The sequence below is a fragment of the Apteryx rowi genome, unplaced genomic scaffold, assembly GCF_003343035.1.
Source record: "Apteryx rowi isolate R43461 unplaced genomic scaffold, aptRow1 scaffold_9, whole genome shotgun sequence".
In the NCBI taxonomy this organism is placed as follows: domain Eukaryota; kingdom Metazoa; phylum Chordata; class Aves; order Apterygiformes; family Apterygidae; genus Apteryx; species Apteryx rowi.
This window is the reverse complement of record NW_020451204.1, coordinates 3,993,896-4,014,919: the sequence shown is the minus strand read 5'-3', so window position 1 is coordinate 4,014,919 and position 21,024 is coordinate 3,993,896. Positions and strand designations below refer to the sequence as shown.

Genomic DNA, 21,024 nt, shown 5'->3' with positions numbered 1-21,024 from the left:
CATGAGTGCAAGATTCTGCTGTCCGAATCCTCATTTAATTTACACCGTGGCCAAGGAACTGGGATCAATATCTTAGTCCAACTGCAATCTGTTGATGAGCCAAAGGAGGGAAAGGTTGTAGCACCGTGAATTCAAAAATAATAATCTCTCAAGCTTAATATCAGCAAAGATGATTATTTCCTTTGATTTGTCAGACTAATTGAAAATAGCTTTATAGTTCACAGGTGATTAATTGGGAGCCAATAAGATCTCCATTTGCATCTTGGTAATTCTTCACTCTGTTTTATTTTGACATTTAGCCTTTATGTTTAAAATATTCATTGAGAAAGCAGAAAGGTGATTAACATAAGATTTTGAATGTGTGCCGTTGGTCTTTTTTTACACATTTTGTCAACAGAGTAAAAAGGAAAGAATATACAACATTACAAAGTGATTACTGCATGTTCCACTTACATCCTGTTAAATCCTCCTTTGTGGTAGACATATTTTGACTAGGTTCATTTTGAAACAGGGGAGAAAAAGCCCAAACAAAGATCAACCCCCTTCCTCCCTCCACTCTATTCCCAAATCAAATTATTATTTGACCCTGTGTATATTCATCTTAAAAGTTTCCAGGAAGTGGTCTTGTAAGCCTTCCTTACACGAAACATCCTTACTCAAGTGAGCCATCCTACAGACAAGATAAGACCATGACACTGTTGCTCTCTAAAGTTATCTCTGAAGATAAATTGAGTCCAAAATAGCATCTGGTAAATATGGTGATATTTTACATTCATTTGGCACTGAAAGTCAGTAGTACACATATTTTGGGGTGGAAGATCTCAGCTCTTTTACCACCTATCAAAAAATAATCCATTTGCAGGTCATATCTGTTGAGGTTTTTATGTTTTGAGATTGCTTTTTTTACTTAGGTTTTTTTACCAGTTTCTCACAGCATTGCCAACTCCTGTCTTACCACATCATGCTTGAATCTACAGCAAGGAGAGCTGGCTGCTAAGAAGCTTAAGCCTTCATTTGGAAGGTAAGTATCCATCTCTTATGATGGTGTAAAGAAGCTGGAACCGTAAATACTAAAGACTAGGGATGATTCCTAAGAATTAAAGCATCATAAAGCAAATTACAATAGCCAAAGTTTGCTATCATTAATAACAATAATAGTATAAATTGTGCTATTTCAAAGAAATATCTTGGGGGAGAGAGGTTGGCCAATGGCCTTTGAACTTTTGGCATCCTCCTCTGTCTACCAGCAAATCTAGTCTTTTGTACCAGGTTCTGCTCACTCTTCTGAGCACAGGGATGGGATTTGGTCCAGCCCGACCTCACACCAAGATCTCGACCTCCGACCATCAAATGATACCACTTAGTATCGAGTGGAGCAGAGCAGAAAGCACTTTCCTGGGAGCGTGTCCTTGTTGGGTTCGTCTCCAAGGACTGGGGGCCTTTCCTTGTACAGCCCAAAAAAGTAGCATGGACAGTTACCTTTGTCCACATCCCAGCCCCGCGTTGGCAGCGAGGAGGGTCTGTCACCGTGGTGGCCACGGTGGACAGAGTCTATATGGGAACTGTCCCAGGCACACAGGACTGGACTGGACTGTGATTTGAGGGATAGGTAGCACACACTGAGCAGTGAGGTTATACGGACAYGCTGTCCATTTATTTGGGTTTTTTTTTTTTGCTTTGTTCTGCATTTTTTTGATTTGTTCTGCATTTTTTGTTCTGCGGTGGCTGAAACCACTGCAAACACTGCATTGGCTGTCAGCACGAGTGGAAAAAGACACACATTCCCGTACCCATGGAAGCTATGTAGTAAATGCCGTCAAAGCAAATGAAAAAAAATAAAGTTGTTAATAAAGAAAGAAACAGATTCCCCTTCTCACMCCCAAGCACAAAACACTTTTAAGTCAACAGAATTTAATCTAGTTTATTCTCCAAAAAAAAAAGGAGGAAAAAATATGAAAACAAAACAAAAAAAGCAGGTCTTATCACTAGCAGTAAATAAATTTGTACAACCATTCAGTCTGTATAATAGGATGAAATAAATCTACATCTTTCTTATTTTGGTGCGTTGAATTATACATACAAACAACAATTACAGGAACTTGTTCACAATGCGTATAGACCTGGAGAATGGCTATCTGAAAACCCCTTGTTGGCAATGTCCGCATGTTAACACTGATTGCCTGACACCATTGGTACTTCCTATGTAAAAGGCCCATGGCCCAAAATGAATGATCTCCCTACAGGTTTTATTTATTTAGTTATTTATTTAGTTAGTTAGTTAGTTAATGCATCATCAAAACCGTTCTAGCCAGCCCCCTCCCCCTCCCCAGAAACGAAAAGAAACCAAAAAAAAATCAAAAAATAAAATAAAAGGAGAAGACATGACTGGCAGTTGGTCCATTTGTTCTTAAGACCGTGTTTCCTCTTGGTCTGCATTGTTTGTTTTTCTGTTTTTTAAATTGTCCTCCCGTCCTCTTTTTTTTTTTTCTTTTCCTTTAAAAAAAATCTCTTGGAGTCCTTCATGCCTTTTTCTTTACAGCTCCCCAGATGCAATAAAGTCTTCCTCAAATGTACAGTATTTCTTACAATATAAGTTATATGCAAAGTTCAGCGTTTTTTATTTTATTTTATTTTTCACAGCACTAGAGATCCTGTCCAATAGGGAATGCAAGTTCTGAATGGCTTATTCACAAATGGTATCCAGATTCAGTGGGTAAGAATACATAGACGCCATAGTGAGTTCCTTTAAAAAGTGGCAGACATCACTTTTTTTAAAACATTTTTTTTACTTTTTTCTTTTTTTTCTTTTTTTTCCTTTTTGTGCTTTTTGTTGTTTTTTTTCTGAGTTTTTTTTTAATTTTTTTCGCCTTTACGCCTTCAAATAACATTTTTATTTTTTTTTATTCTTTTTTCCCCCTCCCATTTGATTCGGGACGTCAGACCCATAACCGCACGCCTGCAAAAATGCAAGTATATAAAGTAAATCTCATTTTGAGACCGTAAGCATTCAGCAGGGGAGTCTCTCGCTAACCCATGGCAGTGACCATACTGGAAGGATGGTGAGGTCCGAAAGAGAGGCTGGATGGAGGGTGCATCGGTGTTGGTGTAGTCAGCATGTGGCTGGAGTGACTGAAAGGTGAAATGTGGCTGATAGAGGACATGTGTCTGGAGAGGGCGGCGGGGTTAAAGGAGCTGCTCTTGGGAAAGTCTTCAAGGTTGTCGTGGACCTTTTTGCACTTTTTGGATTTGCTAGACATTTTTCGGTTTCTGGTCTGAATTCCTTCTTTCTTCATAGTCAGGGGTCTGTTAATCTAAACAAAAATCAATTATTTTTTTTGTGCTTCCATCCCTTCTTCCCAAACCACCCTGGGATTCGGGTACCCCATGTCTCAGCAGTCCTTGCAATGTGCCAGGACAAGGCTAAGCAGTCAACAACCCCCACCCTCACCACGTGCCGTGGCTACGCAAATCCTCCTCCACAAAAAAATCCAGGTCGGGGCTGAATCTGCCCCGGGAAGTTTCAGGAAATTCCAAGTCGGGCTGAAACTTCTGAGGATGAGATGACAAAAAACTGCTGGCAGAGTCTCACTAGAGCAAAACACAACCGAAAAACTTGCAGCGGATAAAAAATTTCAGCTATCTGGGCATTAGGTAACTGCAGTGTGTTCAGGAATGAGACCAATCATTACCACCTTGAAATATTCCCTACAGACACCGGCTCACCCTGAGGCTTCCTGACTGATCCAAAACCATTAGCGACAACAGCTGTTGGGATTTCAGCGCTACGAGGGGCCCCAAACCTCCACAGCAGCATTAGGGAGCTGGGCAAACCCTTCAGAAAAGCAACTGATGTTCATACCATTTGTCCTCTTTGGAAAGATTTTGCTCTGACCATGCCCTCATCCTTACAGGTTTATTTCTGGCCTAGAACGGTATCTGTGCTGCCTGGCGCAGGGCACATTTTCTATTTGGGTGCGGACATATCCATAGGAAACCAAAGCATTATATTCTCCTGCATGGATGTATGCAGCAAAAATAGCGGTCCATACACCCATCAGGGTTAGGAAATGGTAGCAAAAGGTCTATCTAAGCACTGTAAGGAACTCATTTTGCTCCATGGAGAGCCAGCATCACAACACACATTAGCACAGATACCATGAAAGCCTCAAAGACCACCCTCAAGAAGGGATTTATGCACCTAACAACCACAAGCACCCTTAAAAATCTGGACTTGGGAGCCTACATGGGGAATTAGTCAGGCACAGGTCTGTGCTGGCTCCTCTGCAGGACTTCACCCATAGCAGAAGGCAGTCCCCAAGACAGCTGAGGAAAAAAATACCCAGGTTTGAACATTGCTTTTCATAATAAATGTGAGGACACAGCTGTGCTGATGGATATTCTGCAAAGTGTAGAAGAGCAGGGGAAAATAGATGGGTTTTCCACCGGAAACCTCTGTCTCAGCCCTGGTGAAGGACAATACAGAGATGTTCCTGCAAGGATCTTGAGCAGATCTTCATTTTTTAGCTTTTGAGTGAACGGAAGGGACAAAGCATTCTCTTCTTTAAGATCACAGCAAAGTTTAGCTTCTTGCTTATAACCCACTGCTTGGTGCTTTCCACCACRGCAGAAGGATCATTCACTGCTTTCTCTCCCTGGGAAGGTCAGGATACAATGGCTCCCTGTTACACACAGGGACAGACCCATGGCAAGAGGAAGGAACAGATTWGGCTACTCTGGTTCAGGCAACCCAGATTTCGTCATCTCAGTCAGCCTTAGTGACCTCGGGCTCTCCGTACCAGCAGTGATGAGAAACCGTGTCTCATCCTAAAAATGGGTGAATGAGAGTCTGACTCTAACTCCGTACAAAGAGGGAGCAGCCCAGCTTGCAGACRGAAAGAGGTGGGAAAGAGGATGCCCGCCCACGTGCAGACCCACAGGAACCCTGGGGCAGCAGCAGGGAGAAACCTCAAATGTCATGGGCCTTAAATACAATATCACCCTTCTCCCCGGCTTCCTGTCCTAACGGAGAGAACTAGGACACGCGCACAAGGAAGCCCCTYAACTGCTACGCCGCTGACAGCGCTGGCTGAGGCTGCTAATGGGAAAGCTCTGCCTGGCCCGTTTTAAGCAAGCCATCAGTGAYGTGTCCCTCAGGTTCAACATTCACGAGGCAGCCCCAAGTGACCRTCACAGGGCAGCAATATTTATGCCGTTGGCACAAACCACCCCACCACCGACCGCTGGCCAGCAACTTTGCGATCGAGCCTATGGGATGCTGCCCGGGTCCCCAGAGAAACATCTCCCACGTGTCACCCGATCTCAAAGGAGCCGTTGGCCCCGGCCATGGTTTCAGGTGAACCTGAAGGATGGGAATAGCAGTTTTGCTCAGGATGGCAGAAAAGTCAAGGCCAGCCCTGCAGGTGGGGTCAGAGATGCCATTTGAGCTGTTAAGGCATTCTGGTGTATGTGGTCTCGCRCTCCTAGAGCAGTACCTCATTGCAAGTGCCAGACAGGTGAGAACTCAGGCAAACAGCAGTAGAAAAGACCAGCACAATCATAGCAGCAAGCTGGAAAAAATTTTGCTTTCCACTGACTTTAAAGAACGACGATCCCAGCAAAATTGAAGTGTTCCCCAAAACATCAAAGTGATGAACCTATCTCTGCTTCTGCGGTATATAAATGAGAGAGCCAGAGGGAAGCCCTTTTCCATGAAAATTCATTGCAATAAAAATGACAAACACATGCTACATTAAAATTAAACCAGCCCAACACATGTATATGAAATTCATTAATTTCATATGGAGCCAATTAATTATGGGCAGTCTGGCTAGGAATTATGCTCTTTGTTTTATCATATGCAAAAAAACAACTGTTCTGCTCTGGGACCCATAGCCCTGCCTTTGGTTATTATGATATAAATAGCCCTTTTCTGAGGGCTTTTACTAAAGCAATAGCAACTCACACATTTCTATGGGTATAGGCCAATCTGCTGTGCACCTCCAGCAAGGTACAGGCCCTTCCACCCATCCACCCATCTCTGAAATGAGTGAAGGCTTATCCCATTTCTAAGAAGTACTAAAATAATAAGGACAAGAACCTCATATTCAACAGATCAAGTCCATGGGATAGTCTTATACGTTATAGGTCTGATCCTGCTCTGACTGAAGACAATGAGATTTTGCCATTGACCTCAACAAGGTCCTGTCACTGAAGCACATTTATCCTTTAGACATAGTCATTATAATGTTGGGTTAATCTTCCAGAGTGGCTGTATCTTAGAAAGCACTCTGGGATGCCACAGGATGAAAGGCATCATATCAATGTAAAATATTAGTCATTGTTAATACTGGTGTTAATGTAGCCTGCTCTTGCTGAAGTCAGTGAGAAAAATGCCAGCAGCTTCACTAAAAGCCGAAACACACCCCAAGACTACTATGATTATTTCTTACATCCTATTGACAACTGGGCTTGCTTCAGCTATGTAAATCAACWTGAAAACAAACCCCAAGAAAGAAATAGTATTGGTATTATTCCCTTCTCACTGATAAGTAGGACTCAGCCCTGCTATCATTCCTTRAAAAACAGGCAAGCTTCATCTTCAGATCAATCCATTAAAATACCCTAACAATGTGAAGGTCCAAATAAAATTCATTAAACCCAAAGAAAAGAYAAAATGAGGGAGATAAAAAAGCAGCCAGGAATTTCCTGTATCTGTTCTACTGCATCCTACAACCCCTCCTAAAACAGGGCGAAGGCATCTTCCAAGCAGCCGAAGGGCTTCGGCTGGCACTGACACAACCCCTTTGCAGACTGGGCTGCTTGGAAGAGACATGGGTGATGAACCTTAACAATATACGTATTTCTGACACTTCTCCTGACTCAGAATTGGTGCAGATTTGGATACACGAAAGGAGCAGGACCTCAGCCTACACAAATGGATATTGCACTTCAATGGGCCAGTAGCAGTTTGCACCAGCCAAGGAAACTTGTCCACATGCAATCACCAAACTTCCTCCCTACCCTGAGCTGATTAAAGGGTTGTGCTGGTGCCATCCACAATGTGGTTAACACAGCTGGCTAGTTCCTGCCTCCCAGCCTGGTAGCCAAAGAGGGAAGGCGTCTTGGTAAAGCTACCACTGCTGCCTTACCACCAGTCACAAAAAAATCGTATATATTTTGCTTCTGAAATACAATGTGGCCTTCACAGTCACAGGCTCTAAAGCAATTTGGGTGGCAGAAAAATGCTGTAACCCTTTGCCATCATGGATCTTTAGAGCTGAGGGTGGTACTTTCAAGGGCTAATGCAGTGACATTGCCCATTTCTCACCAGAGTAATAACTAAGCATCATCTAGGGGGAAAAGTGAAAAAAAAGATCTATCCATTCATAGCCAGAATCTGGTATCCTTAGTCATATTGCTGTGCACATATCTCAGTCCTCTGGGGGTTTCATTTAAGTAGGTCCCATTAATGGAGTTGCTCATAAGGCAAGATGCTACTTGACTTTGGTAAGTAGCTGTGCTGAGCTTTTCAGCAGCTGACTGTGTTTTTAATGAATATGAAAATGGTTCCAATCTGCTCAAGGCCTACCCCATGTCACAAATTTCACAGCTGGATCTGAGCTTCCCTAAACAGTGGATCTGGGGTTGATTCAGGCCAACCAGGTTCACAACATTATTGCAAAAAAGAGAAAAAGAGAGAAGGAGAGATTAACGACGGGTGCTCTCACAGGCTCGTTTCTGGAGAAGAACTCAAAAATTCAGACACCCGTCTAGACACCTTAGTGGGGATTCCTACAGTCAAATGTCTACACTGTGGTTATTTACATCCGAATTTATCACCCTGCCTCTGTTTGTAGTCATGGAGAGCAATAGACTCTTCAAAGGTGCAAATCATCTCCTCCAAACACAGACGTCTCCACCAGGTTCAAGAAATGGCACCTGGGAAGGGCCTATTTCCTTCTATGGATGGTGCTGGGGGGCAAGGGGAGCAGCTTCAATACAGGTGTCCATACCATAGGTGTCCCAGGTCCCACGATTTGACCCCTACCTCTGGTGGCTGCAAGGCCAAAATGAAAACATAGCATAAGCACAGCTTCTTCCTATGAAGCTGGCTGACTGTGCTCCTTTCTTGCCATGGAAATAGCAAAAGGAGAATATTTTCTTATGATATTTTTGAGAGCTTTCACTCCCAGGGCCTGGTCCATCTCCTTTGTTTTCAGTGATGAGACTAAGAATTTGATGGCAACTATCGCTTGCTACGTGGGACCCAAAATGTGCTGAGACACCTGCCCACTAATGGGTAAACAAATCTTCCTTTTTTCTGGGAGAGATGTCTGTCATGGAACAGGTGAAAAATTAGTCTGTTTGGGGTTTTTTTTCTACTTGATCCAAACTCGTTTACTCATCCCAAGAAACCAAAGAGCTTGAAATAGCAAATGGAAGGGACTGAGACATCACAAGGGTTGGCTGCCCCATGAAACCCGATCCATTTTTGATGTGTTTGCGTGGGTGGACATGAGGGCAAAACATAGCCTGAGATTTCTAAGTCAAACATAAAGCAAACGACCACTATAAAAAAAAAAAAGTGATATCAAAGCAAAGAAATTGAAAGTCTTTTCCTTCTTACATAATAATTATTCTAATGCCACATACGGAATGAGAGCAGCAGGAGTAGCCTTAAGACTCCTTTATTAGCAGTATTATTCAGTAGAACACTTTTCAGATCCCTTTAGCTCTTTCCCTCGGGCACATATCCCTGGTTCCTGCAAGCTGGCTTTGCATGGAGATATTAGATTAAATCTGCCAACCATTTCATTTCATTTCTCCTTCCCTTCCATGACAGATGCTTTAAAATTCACATCACAGGTTGAGCAGACTCTACAACCCGCTAACCAAATCAAGTCCTCTCTGGTTTAGGAATCACTTGCATCAACGAGGGCGAACAGGAGACCTAAATAAATCATCTTTGGGGACTGGTGGAGGGACGGGACAAAGACAGCCACAAACCCAAGAAAGATCTAAATAGTTGCTGGCACATTTTGCTTTTTTCCGGAGTTCGTATTTGCTGGAGGAACCAAGCTGTGCATAGAAGGGATATCAGTTTGCAAGGCAGCATGTTGTCTTTTCCAATGCACTGAGCCCAATCAGCAGCGGATAATATCTCACTGTGTTGATCCACCCCTCCTTTCTTGGCTCGGGCATGGGAAAGCTCTAACATTACCCTTGGCCGCTCCTGTTTTATAACTTCCCAAATCGGATCAGCTACGCTTGCCCGAGAGGACCGTTCCTGATGCCGGCCCGTCGCTCCGACCCCCAAGCTCCCCAAAGGGAGGTCTCAGCACCATCGAGGACGGCAATTCCTGAAGTCAGGAAGCATTTGGACCATCGGCCTCGTGGAGCAGAAGCCCCGCTATTGAGCGTTACCRTCACACTTACATTGTGCAGCTTGTAGTAGAGCCCGCAGGCGTTACAGACGGGATCGCCGTTGGCATTTCTCCTCCACAGGGTGGTGGTGGTGGTCTGACAGTTCGCGCAGGATGTGCCCGCCCTTCTAGCTGCAGACTGAGGGAAGGAGCAGGGAGACACGGGGTGGAGGGGGGAGAAAGAGAGGGAGAGAAAAGCGCCAGTGTTAAAAAGATGCAATCAGCAAAATCGCTGAGAAAGAAAACAGCAACCGTGCAAGGCTGACGCACGTCGGCAGAGGCCTCCAGAAACTGGCTTGTGAGAACAAACAGCAATTCTGAAAAAAATCCCTCAGGTACTTTAATCCCAAATTATATACGAACTGAATCAGGTGCCAAAGGGCATCCTGAAAAGTGAGTGCTAAACCTCTGATAGAACTCCTCAAAATTAGCAGCGCTGGCACAACCCATTCCAGAGGGAAAAATATTATTTAAATGCCAACATGTCTTTCCATCTTAATTCCCTCCGACCCCCAGGGGTCTAATTCCGCAGCGAGGGCCTGAACCAACAATTGCCGGAGTCAACAGCATGACTCACGCCGGCTTCAGCGGGCGCCGGATGAGACCCGCGCGGCGTTTGGTGGGCAGCTGCGCCTTGGATGTGACTGYAAGCCAGGCCCAGTCCCTTAAGCGCAGCTCGGCTTCAAAGCACACGGGCTCCGGATCGGAAATAACATTGTGGCAAAGAGTGAGAATCCCGACTTTCTAATTACACCCTTTGACAGCCTAAACCTTCGTGTTTATTTAAGGAGGGGTAATGAGCCTGAAGTAAGAATTTACCATTTCACAGAAGGGGAGGAACAGAAAAAGTCTACGTGTCAAGGTGTACAAGGGACCTTTTTTGTTAGCTGCGATAATAGTGTAGCAAGGCCAAGTTTAGTGAAGTTGTTTCTCTTTTACATGCATGAATTTGTGTTCATCATTTAAAAACTGTAATTTTGGCAAACAAATTGTCCTTCTGCCACTGAAGGAGGAAAAGGAGTTTGCAGACTTTTAGATGAGTGCGTATGCATGTTTGCATGTGTGCGAGTGCCTACAGCTCTTAAAAAAGACCTTTAGATTCCAGTCCTATCTCTTCTTCATCAACATGACATAGTCCCAGAGCTCTGATTTCATCCTGATGCATTGCTTTCAATGGGACTGCTCATGTGCTTAAAGTTAAAACATGTGCTTAAGCGATTTGCCAGATCATAGCAATGCTTGGCACCTTGCAGAACTGAGCCTTTAATGCTCTCTTTTGTGCTATTACTGTTTCAAATTTACCCCTCACCCCACACAGCCGCACATTGTAGCACATCCAACATTAAAAAAAAAACACCGCATCTTTGGATACCATACAACAAACCCAAAATGCAAACATGGACACTGGCACAGCTCTAGCTTTAATACCAACTCTTGTTAGGTCATGTTGCAATTTTAATCATAATTGAACTCAGCGTAGGTGGAGAGAGGACGGGTTGGTTTTGTTTTAGATAGAGTAGGAATTTTTTTCTCTTTTTAATTAGACAAAAAGGACTGTCTAAAAATTAAATAATATGATGCCCACAAGCATTAAGAAACGTCGCAGCAAGCCTGATCTGATAGCAAGGGGCTCTCCCCAGCTGATTGCACGGACACTGGAGGAAGAAGTAGCAGAGAGGCTTCAGCCGTGACCATCAGCCACTGGCTCTGTGTCAGTGGTGCAGCACTGGAGCAGCCAAGGGGGGTCAGACCTCAAGACAAGCGGGATGAATCCCACTGACTTGGGGGGACTCTGGAGAGCCTCAGAATCAAAGGGAGCTTTGGCTGACCATGAGACGGCATAAACCAAGCTGAAACCAGCTGATCTCAAGCACAAGGAGGACCTCAGTTGACTTCTGCTGACCACACGCRGGAGTTACACCGCTTGCCCACCCGATACAGTTCAAGGCAGAGGGAAGGCAGGGGCTGCACCGGGGGGGGGAGTTCTCTTTGAGAAAGAGATGAAAAAGGGCCTCAACTTGGCTCATGGGTGCCAGMGATCTCAGTGAAATCGGTAGGACAACCCAGGTGCTCCAGCGAAGCATGGACATAAGTGTTTGCAGAGCCTTGATCTCACCCCGGCCCCAGGAGCGAGGGGAAAGTCTGCAGTTTTCTGCATCCTCGGCTCCCGCGGACCACGGCGGGTGGCTCAGGAGAGAAGCAGAGGCCGGATCGAGTCTCTCGGTGACGGATTTGCCCTTATCAGACCCAGAATCAAGCCTAAGGAAATTTCTGAAAACCAGTGATATTTGACTCAGCCCACACAGGGGAAACGTCCCCTTTGAAGATATTTGGGGTTTGTACAACGCGCTCACCATAACTTCTCACATGGCAAATGTCACCGTCTTGCTACTTTCTCAGGATTTTAAAGAAATTCTCGCCTCCTGACACTTCCTAAAAGAATAAACCGCAACGTCCACTGGCTTCTTTTCCATCTGCCATATTTTGCCTACGAAACCTCGGAGCTGTTAGCCAAGTATTTTAAACCCTGGGCTCTTCTGGTCACAGACCATACGTCTCATGATGTACCATTCCTACTGCAGACACTGGCAGTGGGCAGGAAACAACGAATAATAACGTTATTGTAAAAAAAAAAATCCCATTCACTGCCACTRGTCACCAGCCCAATCCTGACCACATAAGTAATGAGATCACTTAAAAGGTGCTTAATGCCATCTGTAGGACCAGACCCCGTGACCTAGTTGCACAGGAGCGAGGGCACAACCTTCAGCACATGCCCAAAACGTTGACATTGATCAAAAGGTGGAATTGAGAAAAATGTGGAAGGAGGAACCGAGTGCYGATAAAGATGCTGAACGGAGGGATGTTTGCAGAGTCCAGATTTACATGGGCTGTCCAAAAAGCTACAAGTGACAGCTTCCTAAAATTAGCCTGAGCGCACATAAATCTGTATACGGGCCTTCTGAGAAGCTGGCTATAAACCTCCTAAAAATAGCACGGCTGGACATGGAAATGGAGAGTTTTGGATCCGCGTAGGCAAGAAAAGGGAGAAAACAAAAAATAAAAGGAAGGTTTTATCCCGGTCTCCGCAATGGCAGCTACAAGGCGGCCACTGGCGGCCATGGGAATGAGGACGGGATGCGGGACCTTGTGAGAGGGGCACGTCGGCTCGGTCCCCCCGGCCCGGGCAGGTCTCCCACATCCACAGCATCCCCTGGAGATGGAGGCTCGCTCCATCTCCCGTAAAGGAAGCGTTGGCAAAGGCGTCCAACGAATTTAATGAGGGTTGGGCCGGGTTCTCAGGATCTCGGGATTTATTCTCCTTCTCTCCCCAGCCTGTTGCAGACCTGTCTTTAGTTTCATCGCGCCCGGGATGGGAGCCTGCAAAACCAGCCCAAGGTCACGCAGGGAGCTCGGGGCAGCGAGCGAGGCGCGCACACRGGCTCCCCACCCCGCGTCCGGGTACGCCTGCCACCTTCCCCAGCCCACTCTCCTCTCCAACGTCAGGAAGGAGCAAGTCAAGCCACAGAYGTACACACGTCTACGTATATATATACACACACACGCGCACAATGAAATGCAAATACAGTCCCAGCTCTGTTGCCTTCTGGGGTTTTTTTGAATTTTTTTTTTTTTTTGGAGAAGGTTAGCAAAAGAAATAAATATAGATGCAGATAGTTAGAAACATTTTTCTTTTCTTTCTTTTTTTCCAGACACTAATGAAAAACAAAAGACAGAAAAATCAAAAGTTCCTATTTAGCAGAGGCTGCATGCAAAGGACAGGAACTTTTAGTAACTTAGACTTTTAACCGAAAGGCCCAAGATAGGGATGGTTTTGCAAGACAATATCTGCCTTTGCTTTTTTTTGCTTTTCTTTTTGTTTTGTTTTAAGAATGACCTTTTACAATGCATTTATTTATTTATTCCATTTTGCATGTGCCGGGCTCAGGGTGACTCGGGACATTCTTTTGTGGTTCCATCAGGCACATTTTGAAAGCTCTCCCCCCCGTTCCCAGCCGCTTTCCTATTCTGCCTCCCCCTTTGCTTGTTTGGATATGCTCAAGCTCCTGTGTGTTTGGGTTGGGGAAACGGAGCTGTTGTTTATGAGTTATCTCCAGGGCTCAGATATCCGGCAGCTTTTTCCTAGGAAGTTAACTTTACACATAAAGAGAGAACGAGAAAAAAAAAGAAAAGAAAAGAAAAGAAAAGAAAACCGTGTGTGTTTAAGACAGTAGGGCCAGGGGGAGGAGAAGAAAACAAGAGAACTGCCCAAAGATTAAAAATCCCAAGCCGCACTTCCCTCCCTAGAAAGCCTTTCCTTTTTTCTAATAAGGCTGTGAAAGACGAGCCCGAGTTGAGCGAGACCAACATTTTCTTATAAGGGAAACAAGCAGGGCAAGGCACGGGGACGTTCTGCCTTGCATTACGCTCGTCATGCAGGAGATTTTGGGGCACGGGGGGATGAAGGAGAGACCTTGCACCTSTCCCAACCGCGCACAGAGCCCAAAACCGCCACCGCCGCTGCCCCTCGCGCCGTGACCCTGCCCGGGGCCGTGCACAGCCTCGTGCTGCAAACGCCTCCTAGGGCGGATGAACCAGCTGAGTTTTGCAGCCCTTTCGCGGGGGASAAAGCTAAACACGTGCCGGAGACTTGCCCAACCGAAGCCACCGGCACCTTGACGTTGAGCTCCAGACCAACGAGCGGTGCCRCCGAAGCGTTCCCGCGGGATCCGGCCCCGCGGGGACCTGCCGCATGGTGCTGAGCGCCGGGGCGAGCTCTCGCGGTGGCCGAGAGACRGCCCATGTGCCCCGCTAGCTCAGCAAGCCCCGCGGAGAGGGGACACCCGCTCTTTCCCCCACGTTTTAAGCAGTGGCCCAGGAGCCTGCCGGCGTTTTTAATCATAATGAAACTAAACGTGCCTCGATTCTAAACATTCAGTAACTTCCCAGGCAGGGAACATATTTTTTCCCCCGCTTGATATATTTTTCCCCTTGTGGTTTGCCTGATTATTTGCCAAATATACTTCAACGCATTTATTAGCCGTGCCCACAGCTTCCAGACCTTTTTGTGGCTTCCAGGGAAATTCATAAAGAGATCGCTGGGGATGCTATAACATATTGCCTGTATACATTACAGTCGCAAGGTCTGAAGCTATTATTTCAGAGAGTTATACGCGCACGTCGCCGTCCCCCAGCTTGGGTGGTCCGAGGCACGCGCTCAACTTGACGCGCTCGCCGGTCCTCGCACCGGGATTGCTCACGGATATTGCCATCCGCTCCCTTCTGGCCACGTGCRCGCTGATTCGGAGCAGTGGCAAGCTCCTACCGTGCAGGAACAGCAGACTTTGATGCCCCCCATTGCTCCGGCACRGATGACCCCATGGGGTTCAAAGGCCAGAAGGATCCTCAGGCCAGGTCTTTGCAGGACCAAGGCCTGACTGATGCCCAAAAGGCCGATGCTGCAGCAGCCAGCCCGCTCCCCAAAACGCCTTTCCAAAACACCACCATCCAAGGGGGGTGGCAACTTTGGGAGCAGAGGAAAGAGGTCTGGAAAGCCTTTGAGAAACCCCGCTCTCCTGAAATCTCTTTGGACGCTGGGAGGGAATAGCTTTGCCCTTCTCCCCAAGGGCTATGTGCCTTGAGTCATGACTCTACCTCCCAAYAGCCCCGCGCAGAGGCCTCTGCCCTATAGCGACCTGTAAGAAATCTCGGTTCTGTTTCGCAAGAAGCCCTAATAAGGGCTGGACCTTTATTTTTTCCCGGTTTTGTAGTTTTTCAAGATTACTGAGGCCCACAGCAGCTGCGGGCAGCACCCCCCCGTCTCTCTGCCGTGGTAGGACGAGATTTCTGGGTGGGATGAGCTTCCCTTCTCTGTCCTGGGCTGAGGGCGAGGAGCAAAAGTTGAGGAAGAAGGAAAAGGAGAAAGAAAAGCGACTCACCAGCCTTCTCTTCGGTTTGATCAGGGGCCGGTTCTGCCCGTTCATTTTGTGATAGAGTCCACAGGCGTTACACAAATAGTGCCCGGTGCCGTCTCTTCTCCACAGAGGGGTTGAGGTAGCCCCACAGTTTACACACTCCCTGCCTTCTGGAAACAAGAGAGCGCATAGTTCACTTAGGGAAAGCGGAGGTGAAAAGGGCTGCAAAGGCTTTTCCGGCTGTTCCCCCAGCCTGGAAAAAGCTCCCTCCTCCCAAATCGTCCAACAGACCCGTCCATGCCAGACCCAGCCTGGCAGCTTGAAGGTCCATCCCACTTCCAGGCTGTTTATGTCCAAGGCCGCAGCTAAGCCACGTCCCAGGCCTAGACAGAGGAGAGTCAGCCCATGCAGGGCCTGATCCTGTCTCCCTCCCCAGCACCACCCTTGGTGTCTCCCAGCAGACAGCATCCGGCCTGTGGCCCAGCAGGGACAGTGACGATGACAACCCTTGTGCAAAGCCCATGCCAGCTTGAGGGATGCCCTGGAGAAGCCGAGGCTTTGGATCTGCTCTCACCCCTCCCGAAAGGGCCTTACTCAGGAGGGGGAGGAAGATGAGAGGCTAGCAGTGCTCCTGAAGGCACTTCTGCAATGTCAAGAGCTTCCTTGTCCGCTCTGGAGCCCGGGCTCCTGCGGCTCCTGTCTCACTACATGGGCCAGGTGAGCCTTGGCAGGTTCCAAGGCAAGCCGAGGTGGTGCTTTCTACCCCCAGATCAGATCCRACCAGCCTGAAAAGGAGCCTCCAACACCCCAGGGACAGATGGATACTGAAAAAAAGTCCCTGGTCGTCTTTGTAGGCCCCAGGGCCGCTCTTCAAGCATTGCCCTGTGTCCCCATCCAGGGAGGTGGATGAGCCGGAGGGGGGCTTTTCTTTGGACTCAGCGCAAACCACATGAAGGTCCCCAAAGATAATCAAGGACCACAACACCGGCCCCCACCCCACCACAGCCAATACTCCTCCAAAATCTGCTACTGATTCACCTCTGGATTAAACCCTCCCCAGCGAGCCCTAGGGGCTGCAGACACCAACCCACGGCCGCCCTGCTCTCTTCTCCGCCACGTGTGCAGCCTGCCCGTCCATCCCCGGGCGCTTGGGGGTCCCGAAGAGCCTCGGGGCAGCCTGAGCCCTGCCTCAGACCCTTCCTCTCCTCTACACAGCCGCCCGCTGTCCTCCCCACCCATCCAACGCCCACAAAACCCATCGGCTCCCCGGGTGCGAGGAGGGAATTGCCCGACGTGTCACGATTATCGCGATGGGCTGGCGCTCTGCTCCTGCGCTCAGGGGAAAACCTGCCCCTTCGCAGCCTTCTCCCTGAGGGCTGCGGAGGGTGTTTTTTGTTGGTTTTTTTTTTTTCTTGCTTTTAAAGATACTCCCAGCCTAGCTGAGAGCAGCGGAAAACCTCGGCTGGCCGGAGCACAGCTCACAGCACAGAGCTGACTCCCCGCTCCCCTAGCCTGCATTTCGGTCCGGCGGCGCACTCAAATGAGAGGCATCCGCACTCTAACCACAAACGGCAACCGTTTTTCCAGAGCCTTTGCACCAAACCCTTCTCTTCTCCGCGCTCCCCCTCCCAAAAAAAAAAATTTTTTTTGCAGCCTTTTCTCCCTCTTTGGTCCTGGAAAAACACCCCCCCCTCCTTCCTTTCCTTCCATCCCTTCGGCTAACCCCATCCCCCCGCCCCCCAACACTTTGTGTGCGAGTTTCCCAGCTTGCTAAAATCGACTTGAGAAAAAAAGAAAAAAAAAAATAGGTGTTGCTCCTGGGGTTGGTTTATCGCAAACCGCAGATGTCTTTCTAGAAGGTAAAGTAACAGAAAGTGGCAAAAGGAAAACAAGCGAGAGGGGAAGAGGCGGGGGCGGGGGGGGAGAGACGGTTTGAAAATCGGGCGCAGCCGCGGGGCGCCGCGCACCGCTGCCGCCGCGCTGCCGGGGCCGCGCTGCGCACCCGCGGCTCCGCTCCGCACCCGCAGCCTCCCCCGGCAGGGCCGAGCTGCCGCCGGGGAGCTTCTCCCGGTTATAGCGCGGCCGGGTTGTTCCCCTCCGCTTAAACCGGGCGCTCTCGGGCTGTTCGAGCGTCTCTCCCTCTCTTTTGTTTCACTCCATCTCTCTCTCTCTCTCTCCCCTCTCTGCTTTCATGTACAAAACATACAGGTCTGGGTTTTTTTGTCACTCTAACCGCATCCGGACTCTATTAAAGTTCCTGGCGCTGGATAAACAATGCAACTGTCGCGTGCAGCAGTCTGAAAATAATTGGATTAGCTCAAACATATCAGCTAAATAGAGACAGTCCCTGCTCAGACAGACAGAGTAAATGTCACCCTGGAAAAACCCTGAAAACTGATCTCATTCATGCCAGGCAACCCTGCAGCAGCCTCCACGGAAAAAAAAAAAAAAAAAAAAAAAAAAAAAGAGAGAGAGAGAGAAAAGAAAAAAAAAAGGAGAGTTTTAACTAATCGCCCTTTGCTCTGCACATACACACATGTGCATATACATGCGCACACACATATATGCGCGCAGACCTATATGCACACACACATATATGCTCACACACACACATATATGCGCGCACACACACACACGCGCGCAGTCGGTGCAGACACAAGCCCGAGCCCGGACCGCGCAACTCCGCGGAGCCAGAGCTGCTCCCCCGCGGCAGCACCTCCCGCYGCGGCCTCCTCCCCGCACACGGGGGCATCACGGAGGGGCTTTGCACGGGGCAGCCCGGGAACCGGACAGCGTTGGATTCCCCGGGCCGAGGGGAAAAGCCTCCCCCGGGGCTGCTGCGCTCCGGGGCTGGGAGGCCTCCAGGGAGGTTTGGGCTCCCAGGCGGGCTSGCACGGGGCTAAGCCAGGTGTTGCACCCCCAGCCTAGGCTGGCCGGGGGGGGCTGGCTCCGGTTACTATCCCAGGAGGAGGCACAGCAGCCTGCAGGGAATTTAAAGCCGCCTCTGTGGGAATCGCCTCAGACCCCTCTGCTTTCATCACACGTGTGTTTGCGCGCATCCTCCTGCGGAGAGGAGCGCAGGACGCRGCCCTACCCCTTCGGCCCCCGCCTCCCGGCTCGCTTTCACTTCTGCATCTCCTCTCGCTAGCAATGGGCACGAAGAAGCCAAAAACCCTACCTGTGCTTGAGCGTGCYTTTGGTCGCGACTTGCACCCGAAGCCGGTAGGAGAGCCTCCTAAGAGGCTACTGGGGGGGAAAAGTCCAGAGCCATATTCTGGGACATAAGGTGGGTAGGTAGTGATGGGGTGATGAGCGGAGGAGGTGGCTCCTCCTAAAGAGGCCATGCTGCTCCGCGAGTGAGACGACTCCAGCTTCATGGTGTCGGCCAGGGACACCTGGTATTTGATGCACTCCTTCTCGTCCTGCCGGGTGGAGCCGGTGGAGCCGGGGGTGGAGATGGACGGATCCGGGGACACATCTTTGGGAGGGGTCGGTGGGAAGGTGAAAAGGTGCGGGCTGGAGTGGCCGGCGGACAAAGTGGAGGAGGAAGCGGGCGGGTAGACGGAGAGGGGTCCCGGCGAGCTGTGGTGGATGGAGGTCTTGGAGAAGGGGCTGAGGTTCCAGGGGGAAGCGCCGTGGTGGCTGCCCAGCGCCTTGCTCCCATCCAGCCAGGGCAGGGACCCGTGCAGCAGCGGCGGGCGGCACACCTGGCTCCCTGCTCCGAGAAAGCAGAAGCAAAAGAAAAAAAAAGAAGAGAGAGGAAAAAAAAATCGGGTTACACTCCCTGGGCCGCGCTTTGCAACCCGTGCTAGCCCGGCTTGGGGCTGGGGGGGGGGGGGTTTGAACCCCTTCCCATTCCCCCCCCCTTTTTTTTCCAAAGGGCACAGCTGGAGGACCAACCAGAATTGCACCTCATCCCCCTGCCTTTAAAAATAAAAATAAAAAAGCCTGAATATCCCGAAGCGGCCGCCCCGACCCTGCTGAGAGCGGGCAGGGCTGGAGCTCAGGGACCCCGAGGGCTGGCAGCCCTGGGGCGCGGAGGGGGGATTTGAGCAGCCCCGCTTCGTTTTGTTCCCTTCCACGCGGACTTTTARCCGAAGATCCTGCGTGAAATTGCCCCAGTGCGGAAATTATTTTCCTTAGCTCGAAAATAATTTCCCAGTCCCCTTCCGAAAGCAGCCGTGGGCTACAAACCCTGGGAATATTCTGGCCAAACGAAGAGGACCAGGAGATGCCCACAAACGGGGCAATAACCTTTTCCGTAGACCTATTTTACTTTGCAAACCGCCACAGCTTGTCCTTTTTTCTTCCATGAGGCTGCACTTTTAGGCAGCTTTCTTGGGGTAATATGGCACATTCACAGAGTACCAACTCTCTCAAAAGAAACTCTCCATCCCTTCTTATCCCGAGGGACGCTTCASTTGCATTTTGAAAGACAGAGCTGGATTTTGCAAGTAGACACTACATTTACGCAGTCAAACCTTTTTGCCTTTGGTTGTAAGTGTCCTTAAGGAATCATAGCTATTATTTTAAAATAATCGCTGCCCTTACCAAAAGCAAAAACAAACAAACAAGCAAAAAAACCTGCCCCAATCCACAGCAACTTTAACAAATTGCTATATGCTGAAAAACAGGATTATTCAACGGGAGAGCAAGTTCGCGCCTACTACTAAAGCCCTGGATGCATATGGACATCCAGAGGTCCTTAACGTTTGTAGGCACCGTGATATGTGTATTTAGAGACTACTAGATCTACAGAAGGAGAGGTGCGAGCACAGATCTATAGAGGTACAGCTAGCTGGAGAGCGAGCGCAGTATCTACCTGCGTGTCTGTATGTGAGCTTGGGCGTGCATATAAAATCTCCAAGCACCTCTGCTAGTTTTCACCACGCTAGACATTCGTGAACAATACTGAAAGTAACTGCTCTAAAGGAAGGGAAGGTGGGTTATACGAACAGAAAGGGTCAAGATTCATTATCTTATCCAGGAAGTAGCATAGTAAATAATATTCAGGCTAGATCAGAGAGACCGCATTTCCACTTTCTGCTGATATACTGAAAAAAAGAAGAAGGAAAGAAAAGAAAACAAAAGGAAGAAAGGACGAAGGCTGCTGATGCTTCGAAATAATTGTTTTAAGGGGACTGGTAGCAGAGGAAGGCAGCTCCGGAGCAGAGCCTGGTGCCGGGACTGCCGCTCAACAAGTAGCTGAGGTCTGAGAGCAGCCCCTGCAACGCGGCTCGGCTGCGGCGGCGGCCGCTCGCTCTTCCCAGCAAGCCTYCCTTCTTGCCGGGGGATTTCCATGCCAAACCTCGGGCTTTTTCGAGTCACCACTACAGAGATCACTCTCCGACTTAGGAAATCGGGATCTGCTTTTCTTTCCTCTCCCTCTTTTTTTTTTTTCCTTTTCCCTATTTTTAACGGTACGGGCAAACTCCAGCGGTAGCTACTGAATCGCTCTGATTCTTCTTAAAAGATGCCACCGAAGCCCTCACCCTTGCGCGGGTTTGGGCCTCAGCAGCCCCAGCTCTTTTGCCTCCTCTCTAGAAGCCAGTGTATCAGTTGTGACCCAGGAACAAAATTCACATTCTGGATCGCTACATTCCTGAAGAACCCACAGGAGAACATAACAGGTCTGGTACCTAATTAGACCTTGGGATTTTTTTCTCTCTTTTTCTGTCCTTTTTTTT

General features: G+C 48.6%; 1 protein-coding gene across 3 annotated transcripts in view; it reads right to left on the bottom strand.

The window, feature by feature from the left end:
* Positions 1 to 1,901: 1,901 nt before the first annotated feature.
* The window catches only part of GATA3 (GATA binding protein 3), a 21,280-nt gene continuing 2,157 nt past the window's right edge, over positions 1,902 to 21,024 (bottom strand). For 2 of the 3 annotated variants that reach the window (XM_026091248.1, XM_026091249.1), the window contains exons 3-6: positions 18,516 to 19,052; positions 15,362 to 15,507; positions 9,436 to 9,561; positions 1,902 to 3,311 (exon numbers count right to left, since the gene is read on the bottom strand). In XM_026091248.1, the coding sequence (XP_025947033.1) occupies positions 3,027 to 3,311; positions 9,436 to 9,561; positions 15,362 to 15,507; positions 18,516 to 19,052 (1,094 nt within the window). In that variant the 3' untranslated portion in view covers positions 1,902 to 3,026. The remainder of the gene's footprint in view (positions 3,312 to 9,435; positions 9,562 to 15,361; positions 15,508 to 18,515; positions 19,053 to 21,024) is intronic. The other variant, XM_026091250.1, reaches the window with a different exon arrangement.